This window comes from Engraulis encrasicolus, unplaced genomic scaffold (genome assembly GCF_034702125.1).
Source record: "Engraulis encrasicolus isolate BLACKSEA-1 unplaced genomic scaffold, IST_EnEncr_1.0 scaffold_28_np1212, whole genome shotgun sequence".
Lineage (NCBI taxonomy): Eukaryota > Metazoa > Chordata > Actinopteri > Clupeiformes > Engraulidae > Engraulis > Engraulis encrasicolus.
The window spans coordinates 1,492,506-1,504,001 of NW_026945577.1; the positions used below are offsets into that span (position 1 = coordinate 1,492,506).

The 11,496-nt window shown below is 41.2% G+C and overlaps 1 protein-coding gene across 1 annotated transcript; it reads left to right on the forward strand.

The window, feature by feature from the left end:
* Positions 1 to 211: 211 nt before the first annotated feature.
* LOC134443103 (zinc finger protein 70-like) lies at positions 212 to 11,314 on the forward strand. The gene is made up of 8 exons (XM_063193037.1): positions 212 to 316; positions 990 to 1,169; positions 1,646 to 1,716; positions 2,619 to 2,673; positions 3,345 to 3,438; positions 8,240 to 8,307; positions 8,515 to 8,674; positions 9,140 to 11,314. The coding sequence occupies exons 1-8, from the start codon at positions 224 to 226 to the stop codon at positions 10,126 to 10,128; spliced, it is 1,710 nt and encodes a 569-aa protein (XP_063049107.1). The 5' UTR covers positions 212 to 223; the 3' UTR covers positions 10,129 to 11,314.
* The last annotated feature ends 182 nt before the right edge of the window (positions 11,315 to 11,496 follow it).

Consider the following 11,496-nt stretch of genomic DNA (forward strand, 5'->3'; position numbering starts at 1 on the left):
TTGGTTTTGGCATGCCAAATTTGGGCCACTTTTGGCCCGGGGACTCAAACCGAAGCCAGCCAAAAGGCCAAGACACAATTTGGCCCAAAACTCTGCCAAAAACATTTTGCTATCTGGGATGGCCTGCGATGTGAGTTTAAAGGCAAATAATTCGCATTTTTCAAGAGATTTGCTGTAATTTCTACAACTGTTGCATTTTAACCTGGAATGTATTTGCTTGTAGATGATTGAAATTTCTCACCATATCAATGCTAATCACAAGCAAGCCTGTAGCGACCTTGAAAAGGCCAGTCTACTCATCACAGAAGCATTGCAGGTAGGCAACACTTTGTGTCTTTCCAAAACTATAACTTCAACTAATCAACTCTAATGTGCACTTGGCACCATAGCACAGTTGTTTAGATTAACATTATGCATCACATTCAGTATGTGGTATCACTGCATCATCTTGCCCCCATTCTTTACCCAATGAGTTTTGGAGTACAGGCAGGTTGGCAGCACGGCATACATGCAATTTTGTTGTGTGCAGTCGTGTGCTGTGGAGTGCTGTGTCATAATGACAATGGGAGTTGGAGTTTCCCAGTTGGGGTTTGCAAGCAGGGAATACTGAGTGAGCCCGTTTGCAATAAACAGTTTATAATCAGGTTTTTGGTGTAACCGGTTTATTCATATTTTATAGCGCTCTGAATAAACAGTTGATAATAATCTGTTTATTGACAGTCTGGAATGATAAGTAGCCAATCGCAAGCCTTGAATTTCAGTTTCGTATCACACTCTTGAGTGGAACACATGATGCAACCGACAGACTGCATGTAAACAACAATTAACATTTTACTTCAATAACCTGTTTATCTGTCCAATAACTTTATTATTGTGGTAATGTAAACAGGCTGTATACAGTATCACTGGTAGAAAATGTGTTATCGTTTGTGCTTTGTTTTTGTTTTGTTTTTTGTTTTTTAAATAATGCATGTGTGTGTTTCAATAAGAGTGAGATCCAGAGGAACACAACTCTATGCATGTTAGTCCACCGTCTGGAAGAGAGGGCAGCTGAGAATGGAAGGAGCCAATCAGAGCAGGTGGAGTCAAACCGGCAGCTGAAGCTCCAGGTGGATGAACTACAGAAACAACTGGAGGACAAAGACAACTCACTAACACAAGCCAAACAGGTGTGTGTTTGTCTCCTTTGTCTCCATCACACTTATAACATGTAGGCCTATAAACATGTTTTCAGAAGTTATGAGAGAGAGAGAAACACAAGGCTCACAGACCTACGTCACATACAAACCCATAAAAAAACGACCGACTGATGTGTTGTGTAGATTTGCTACACATGACTAAATTGCATGACGCACCACTTCTCTATAACTTGTGAATTTTACTTGGAAGTGCCTACTTCCTCTTCAGATTTTTAGTCAGGCCTTAGGTTTCAAGCATTGTTGGGTGTATTTTTGTGAAAACAGGTAGCCAAATCTATCGTTGATTACGGACGTGTAACAATGTCCACATTGAAAATGAGTCAGGGTCAGCATACACAATAGGGAGAGATCACACTTGCATAACAACTACATCCCTGACGTAAGTTTTTTATAGACATGCACATTGAGTGAGTGTACAAGTATATGCTCAATTGTTCTTTCTGCAGAATATTGCTGTCCTGAAGAATGAACTGGTGGACCTGAAACAGCAGCTGCAGACCCACCAGAGTAGTCACAGGTAATCATATCATATGTTAATCATATGGTTCTATCCATCAACAATCTTATTTTCATATTCTACTTTGTTTTTGATGATTAGCCTGGTTGGCCTAGGCATGACAGACAGACAGACACAGGTGTGGTTTAATTTTCTACAATCTATTTTCTATTTGATGATGTGTCTTATTGGCCTAAGCATGGCACAGATATGCAATAAAGGACACCTGTAGTATTTACATTATTATCAATGCTACAAGGGCGGCGCCATTACTGCTTTGGTAGCAGTTGCTACTAGGGGTATAAATAATAATCGAAATGTATCGATATATAGCGCAATATAATCTGACGATCGAATCACATTGTATCGTTTGCCATTCTTAAGTATCGAAAATAATCGAATCGCTGGCCCCTGCCCAATGCCTTAGCTCCATAACATAATAGAAGTGGAAAAGTAGTGGGAAAAAAGTCAAATCGAAACGTATTTTATCGTATCGCAGGGCATTCTTAACTATTGAATATGATCGAATTGCATCGCATTGAATAATAAGATATTGATATTGAATCGTATCGTCATGGAGGCTGCGATTTACACCCCTAGTTGATACAGAAAATCCTATGAGAACACTGGAAACATTGAAATAGTCGGGGTTAGTGGGCGAGGTAATGAACTGGATAGATTTTTTTTTTTTTTACAATTCTGGTTAGAATTTGTGTCCACGACGTGGTTTATTGCAGTGTGCAGTTCACATGTCTGTGAAGCAGTTCACTCGCTGCTTCCAGCAGAACGCAGTGTGTTTTTGTCTTTGGAAGTCACGTCAGATATTTCTCTCCACATTGGTTGCCGAGCATTCATCCCTACGTTTGCAAACATGGCTATTGTGGCCATGTTGAACTTTGACCTCTGGTCTTTCTCTGCTGCAGGACGATTCAGGAGGTGACTGAGTGGCAACAGGATGAGAAGCTGACCATTATTGTGGTACGCAAACCTACACACACACACATACACACACACACATTTTATCTCCTCCTCCCTCTCCTTGTCTTGTTCTTTTTTCTGTGCTCCTGGACACAGAATTGTTTAAAGTGCTTTCTATAGGTTATTTCCACAGTCTTGTGTTTTCTCAGGATTTTTCTAATTTCAAATATTTTTTCTAAAAAAAACAAACATTTACTGACAAGTTAGGGTTAGGGATTGTTTTGGTCTGGGCACAGGTAGTTTTCTTTCATTCATTATATGAGTTTGATAGCCTAGCAGCCAACTGGAAAAGGTATTTCTAAAAAATATGTCTTTAATGACAGGTTAAGGTTCGGGAGTGTTTTGGTCAGGGCACAACTTAAATTGCTATAGCATTATTTTGTTTAGGATTAGCATTTGGTATGTATTTTCTAATGATAGAGTTAACACAGTGCTGTGGTAATAGCCTATAGAAAGCACTTCCCTGTGCCCATCACGGAAAACAATTCCGTGTCCAGGAGCACAGAAAACAATTCCGTGTCCAGGAGCACAGAATTTTGGCAAAATCCTGCTCCTTCACACGGATTTCGTGTCCTTAACATCCGTGTCAAGGAGCACGGAATTTTTGGAGATCAGGTTGCTCATACACATACGCACATGAGCAATGAATGCCTGCTGTGTTTTTTTTTCAGAAAGAGGAGCATAGTGTCCAGCAGAATGTTCTTGTTCCAGAACTTCCAGTTAAAGTAGAAGATGCTAATGATGAATATCCGTATAATCGATCAGGTATGATGCACACACACACACACACACACACACACACACACACACACACACACACACACACACACACACACACACACACACACACACACACACACACACACACACACACACACACACACACACACACACACACACACACACACACACACACACACTGCCCACACTGTACCAGTTCACAGCATCTTATTTAACAATCCATAGCAGGCAGAACAGAGAAATGTAGGGACTAAATAGCACATTATTTGTAGTATTTGGGTCAGTCCAGTGTCACTGCAAAACATCCATTACATTACATTACACTTTATTCAAAGCGACTTAAGTTATTTACAGGGTATTGGTTACAGTCCCTGGAGCATGGAGCAGTATGGGGGTTAGGTGCCCTGCTCAAGAGCAACTCAGCCATGGAGTGTGTTAGGGAGTGGAAGGGTGGGGTTCAAACCTGCAACCCTCTGATCTAAAGTCCATGGGCCTTATTTATAACGGGTGCGTACGCACAAAAGACTGCGCACACCAAGTTCACCGCAAGATTTGGTATTCATAGAAAAAAAAAGAACTTGGCGGTAAACATTCGACCCATGCGTAGGTACTAAACAAAAGACCAAACGCGGAAAGCACGACCTCGGGAGGTAGCTGGAAGAAGGACCCGAAATTGGTTAAGGAAAAAAACGGAGGTCACGTGTCACGATAGCCACTTTAACATTAGTTAATCCAGTTCACAACGAAAACACGGTTAAGGGTTTTACCGTTACAGAAGTGACAAAAGCACCAAACATTTGCATTGTGTTTCTTTAGGGTATATGCTGTAATTCTAGCCTTGGAGCCCTCAGAAAAAAATGTCTACCATGCCATATACATTATGTAATGTTGTGTAATGCATTACATTTTAATTACATGACATTATACTTAGCTGACAATGTTAAAGGGACACTGTGCAGGAAATGGTCAAAAAAGGTACTGCAACTATGCTGCTCATTGAAACTCGGCTGCCTATTGCCAAATTTGATCTTTACATGAACGTTTACTAAGTGATAAACAAATATTTTCTAGGAAGATCCAAGTACAGCTAAAAATGGCTATTTTTGGAAATTCAAAATGGCGGACCATGGAGAAGATCCCCCTTTTTATGTATGAAAAGTGCAATTTTTCCAGTCATAATGAATACTCAGAATTTGATGGTGGTGGTCAGCATTCATGAAAAAGGTAACATTAGTGAATGGGCAGCCTGAATGCTGGAAATAAATAACTGAAAATCTCACACAGTGTCCCTTTAATATAGTCCTCAGCGGAGATGAAGCAAGGGAAGTGGTAGCCTGCTTGACCAGATTGATGAAAACTACAAAAATGTACATAGTACTGGTGCGTCTGTGCTTACATGCTTGACAGCAAATGTAACATTGTGAACGATTTGAGAAGATTCTTGGTCTGAATTGAAATTGGCCACACTATGGTGAGAATAGACTGCTGCTAATGCTTGCTCAGCAGCATCTGAATGGGGAAGTGTCAGTGCAAGATGTCCAAGGTAGCAGGTTCTCCATCCTCTAATTTCCATAACAGATATTTGTTATTTGTATGAGAGAGGGTAAAGGACAGGACCTTTCCATGATGTACTGTATGAAGAACCCACAAGATCACCTAATTCAACATTTTCACAAGTAGCATTGTGCATATAGTGAGTGCATTTCAGTCATCTTTAGAATGGCATTACAGATTACTCAATATACATGTAGTATGGCTTCAGTTCAAATTAGATGGAAATGATTTTTAAGTAGGTGTTTAGTAAGTAGGCAGAGGTAAATTGTATTTTTTTTCTGAATTTGCAAACAATTCCTCACCTAATACTTCAGTTGTGTTACAGTTAACTCAGTTATCATTGAGTACTTCAATTGCTATCAAAACTGACAACTGATGGACAACATGTACCGTAGGTCTTTGCCAACCTTACCATAGTAGTAATATCTACCGGTTCTACAAATTACAGACACAGCATGGAATATAACAACCTTCAGAATATGAATTATGATGCATTGAAAAGTAAAAAAAATGAATATTAAAAAAAAACGTATACTTTTAAAATGGCCAGTTTCTTGTCTAAACATAGCCTGTAAGGTCATAAACAACACCTGAAAATGGGGTGTTTGGTTCTTTTTTCATTTCAGAGCTAATGGGACATAAAGGTTGAAATGAGTTGTAATGAAGTAGTAATAGAATAGTGTCAGGGACAGGACTGGACTGGCCATCTGGCATAACAGGCATTTTCCCGGTGGGCCCTGCACCCTCGTCGGTCCCTATTCCAGGTACTCAAAAACTACACAGCTTCTGCCCATTGTCAATGGACACAGTGGAAGCGAGACCATTTTAAGCATTTAGAGAAGGCAGGGTTGAAAGTATAAGCCCAGTAAAGGAATTTTCTAAATGTTCAACCATCAAAGGGTATGTTGTAGCTGTATATGGCAACTAGTGCCTAGCATGTTTTGAGGAATGTATGCCGAGCACTGGAGAGGTGAAACAACTTCCTGCATCCTCATGGACCATCTCCATCCTTCACATATTCCGATAGCCATGCTCTCATGTGATATTACTGTGGTATTACCATATTATTACTAGGTGATTTGTATGATGTCATATGTTTGAGTCCAATTACCTCTGAAATGAATAAAGAACCAAACACCAGCATTTCAGGTGTTGTTCATGACATTGCAGGCTATGTTTAGACAAGGAACTGGCCATTTGAAAATATACGTTTTTTTGATATTCATTTTTTTATTTTTCAAATTATGATCATTTATATTTTGAGGGTTGTTGAATTCCATACTGTTTGTGTACTTTGTAGAGCCAGAAAAGAGCTTTCAAATAACACCACAGGCATCTTTTTGTGACTTACACTGACTGATATAATCAAGGCTGAATGCATAGTGTCCTACCCTCATATATAAACCTTTGCTAGTCTGTTTCTCCCTTAATATTGGTGTCAGATTCACACAAATGCAGTTTTGGGGTGCTATCTTGCTACTAAACAGGCACAACAAGTATGATTGAAATCGGTGTCGGTCGGGTCCCAAAGTGTCTGATTTCACGTGAAATGACCCTAATACTACATGTCCATGGGCCTTATTTATAACGGGTGCGTACGCACAAAAGACTGTGCACGCCAAGTTCACCGCAAGGTTTGGTATTTATAGAAAAAGAACTTGGCGGTAAACATGCGCAGCTCCACGCAAAGTTTGACCCATGCGTAGGCAATATACAAAAGACCAAACGTGGAAAGCGCGACCTCGGGAGGTAGCTGGAAGAACGACCCGAAATTGGTTGAAGAAAAAAATCGTCGTGTCACGTGTCACGCACCTCTGTCACGATAGCCACTTTAACATTAGGCCTAGTTAATCCAGTTCGCAACGAAAACGCGGTTGTTTGTTGTTTGGTAATGGTGGAAAATAATAAGTAGGCCTACCTGGCCTATCCATAGCCACGTGCATGTTTTGTAAGGAAGTAGGGCCTAATAGACGCTTCAAATTTTACGTTTAGGATAGACCTACATTACATTTGGAAATACTCTACATTTTATTAACAATAACCACGGACCTTTCCAGTATCACACTATAATCGTATCGGTAGGCTATAAAGTGTTCTGCGTCTGCAAGGAATTACGTCAACATTAAGCCAGTTGCAGAATCATCTGCTCGAGTCCCAAGTGCATCTGTAATGGTTGCTTTTCTCAGCCATACAGGCAAGCATACAGCCAAGTGCCATACTAATGGACAGCTTCGTTTCTCTTGTTGCATGTCATTTCTTTTCCATGCGGTTATTCGTCATCAAAAAAGCAGAGGTGTGCATTTGACAGCTGGCCTTATACACTGATAATGCACATATATAATACACACATTTAATAAATACAGACTAGAAAATGCCCTTATATCATGCTGTCTGTGGATATGTCGATCGACAGTTGGGGCGTCGCTTTGAACTGAAAGCAGACAGCTGCGCGCAGTGACCAACGGCGATTGTTGAAAAAACTTTAAACCCGATGCATATGAGGTGCGATGAGACAGCGAATAGATTTTCTACCAGTGAATTTCACATGGGGACATGCCATGTGAGATGTTTCCTTGACGCAGCTATTTTTCCCTTTGTTCACAACTCAATTAGTACTAGGCCTAAATGTCCATGACTTGGCAGGTTCATGTCCATGCCATCCTTATTTTATTTATTTTATTTTACTTCTGGTATAGCGTGATTTTTGCGAACATAACCATCCACATGCTGCAATTCGAGGGATTATTTTTGTACGACTTCCCAAACTTAACCGCTCCACTTTGCCCAACGTTCTCTAAGCCTATCTAATAAAACTGTTTGCTCCGCATGTGGTAAATCTCTCGTCTGCTTTCCGCACGCCGTCCACAGATCTAAATATTCATTTTGGGCGTTTTACTGAATATTCATGATTCATTATGGGTGTGTACACAGGTGCGCACATGTGCTGCAACTTCAGATTTCAGTCAGTTGAGATTTATAAAGGGAAGTCGGCGTGGAACGTACGTGCGCCATGCTTTATAAATCTGAATATTTTCTTGCGTACGTACATCCTGAGATTCGTGCGTGCGCCCTCTTTTGGCGCATTTCTTCCGCAAAGTTTTATAAATGAGGCCCCATGTCCTTAACCATGAGGCCACAGCCGCCCCATGCAGTAATATAAACAATGTGATATGAACATGACATCGCATTGGACCAATGTCTCCTACCTGTTGCCCAATCAACAATTCTACTATGCACTTTGCGTCACTTCTGTTCTTTTCTTGTTCTGTAGATGAAACAGACGCCTCCACAGAACAGACAAACTCTCCATCTGCAGGCATTAGAACGGAACTAGTGCAGGTAGAGTCACCATTTATTTTTCCCAAGAAATGATCTGGAAAGTTTTTGTAAATAATTGAAATGTATCAAACCAATTGTTATTTTTTGTAGTGGTAGGAAGCCACACTTAAAAGTTTCCTGCATTCATAAGCCATTTTGTACAGAAACTGCTTGAAATTGACTTTTTCTAAACGATTGCACTTTGTGTTCTTTGACAATTCATTTCAGGAAGAAGATGAAAAGTTAGACATGATTCCAGTCGTCAGCTCTGATCCACATCCAGTCAAGTTTTTGAGATTATCAGTGCAATTGGTTGACTGTTGTGCAACACAAGGTCATCAAAGAACAACCAGCAAGAAAAATGAAGCTGGAGAAAACGCCAATAATGGTAAGACTTAAGCTGTTCATGCAGCTACTAAATTGAGACAGTATGAAAAAAATCTTAAAAAAAAAAAAAAAAAAAAAAGTGATTATTATGGATATTCTGTTCACAGTTGTTTGTGTGTGTGTGTGTGTGTGTGTGTGTGTGTGTGTGTGTGTGTGTGTGTGTGTGTGTGTGTGTGTGTGTGTGTGTGTGTGTGTGTGTGTGTGTGTGTGTCTCCAGTCCCCAACTTCACAGCCGTCCAAGAGATAGAGGTGGATAATGGGAGGCCATGTAAGTCTCCTGTCTGGGCAGAGGATTTCTCCAGCAAGTCAGCAATGGGAAAGCACCAGCAGGACATTCACACAGGAGAGAAGCCTCATCTCGAACAAGACCAGCACACACACACAGGAAAAACGCCCCACCACAAACATCATGGCAACCGTGTTACAAAGACAAATGCTCTCTCCGTAAAGACACTCACTGACACAGGAGACAAGCGTCACCACTGTGACCAATGTGACCAGAGTTTCTCACATGCACGAACCCTCAGGAGACACAAGCTCATCCACACAGGAGAGAAACCTCACAAATGTACTGAATGCAGCAAATGTTTTAGACGTTTTGAAGGTCTCATATTGCACAGGCGCATTCACACAGGCGAGAAGCTCCACCACTGTGGAGAATGTGGCAAAAATTTCACACAAGCATGCGGCCTCGCCAGGCACAAGCTCATCCACACAGGACACAAGCCGTACTGCTGTGGAGAATGTGGCAAGAGCTTCACATGCGCAAGCGACCTCGCCAGACACAAGCTCGTACACACAGGAGAGAGGCCGTACTATTGTGACCAATGTGGTCATAGTTTCAGGAAAGCAGAGCACCTCAGGAATCACAAGCTCATCCACACAGGAGAGAAACTTCACAAATGTACTGAATGCAGCAAATGTTTTAGAAAATCGGATGATCTGAAAAGACACCAGCGCATCCACACTGGAGAGAAGCCGTACTGCTGTGGAGAATGTGGCAAGAGTTTCACACAAGCAATCGACCTCGCCAGGCACAAGCTCATCCACACAGGAGAGAAGCCGTACTGCTGTGGACAGTGTGGCAAGAGCTTCAGGGAAGCAGGAACCCTTAAGAAGCACAAGCTCATCCACACAGGAGAGAAACCCTACAAATGTACTGAATGCAGCAAATGTTTTAGAGAATCTGGAGCTCTCAAAGAGCACCAGCGCATCCACACAGGAGAGAGGCCGTACTGTTGTGGACAGTGTGGGAAGAGTTTCATGCATGCTGGAACCCTCAGGAATCACAAGCTCATCCACACAGGACAGAGACCCCTACAGTGTCCAGATTGTGGGAGACGTTTTAATCGGTGGGGGAACCTCAGAAGGCACCAGAGCACACAAGCACACAAGCACACAGCACACAAGCCTGTCCAACTGCAAACTGGAAACAGTGTGTCAAGCGTGGTGTAAATGTACGACATCTCGGCACACGGCACACACATCCACAATCACACATGCGCATTAACACAGACAGAAGAAGTAGACCTCTCGTCATACACATCCACAATCATACATGCGCATTTGCACAGACAGAAGAATTGGACTTGTCTCACATCCACATTCACACATGTGCATTAACACAGGCAGAAGAACTAGAAATCTCGCCACACGCATCTACATTCACACATGCATGTCAACACATGGGAAGAACCCTTTGAGTGCCACATGTTAATAGTTAAGACAGTTTGGGGCTGTCACATGGTACCAGCAGACGTGTGGTGTCCTGATGTAGCCTGGCATGACGGACTGAAACATTAGTGTGGAATTTCACTAGGGGTGTAAATCACAGCCTCCATGGTGATACGGTTTGATTCGATTAAAAAAATGTTTTTCACTTCTATTATGTTAATGGAGCTAGGGCATTGGGCAGGGGCCAGCAATTTTATTATTTTCGATACTTGAGAATAACATACAATACGGTTCGATTAGATGATCGTCGGCCGTAGGATCGATGCATCGATACTGATTATTATTTACACCTCATATAGCTGAGAGATGTGAATTTTTCTTATAGTTCAAATGGCCTCTGCACTGACTTAGCCAACACTGACTAATCAAATGACTAAGTTTCATGGGTTCATCTTGTTCACCAGTTTACTATTCCTGAAGGCAATGCACAAAATAACTTGTATGTGCGTAAAGTTGTAGCTTATAGAAACTTGTAAAGGCTTGTTGAACGATATACAATATGCTTTTGTACCCAAATCTGTTCCATTTCTGTTTAAAAATTGTACTGAATTTTACTTAAAAGAAAACAGTTGTCCTGATGTAGCTTGGCATGGCGGACTGCAACATTAGTCTGGAATCTCACTGTTCAGATAGCTGAGGGATGTGAGTGGGACCACATCTTTGTTCTTATAGTTCAAATGGCCTCTGCACTGACTTAGCCAACACTGACTAATCAAATGACTAAGTTTCATGGGTTCATCTTGTTCACCAGTTTACTATTCCTGAAGGCAATGCACAAAATGACGTATATTAATATGTGCGTAAAATTATAGCTTATAGAAACTTGTAAAGGCTTGTTAAACGATATATACAATACTTTGTACCCAAATCGGTTCTGTTTCAAAGATTTACTGAAATTAGACTTTTAAAAAAACAGTAAACATTGTCGTGCCGAAAAGTGAGTGCCTGCCAGAACACGAGTGCCCTCATTGAAACCAATGGAAACCAATGACCATTTTTTCAGATATTTTTTAGCCATTTTTGCAGATAAATCCGACACAATTTAAGATGGAAAGCCTATCAATAAAGCATCTACATTCCTTCTGGAAT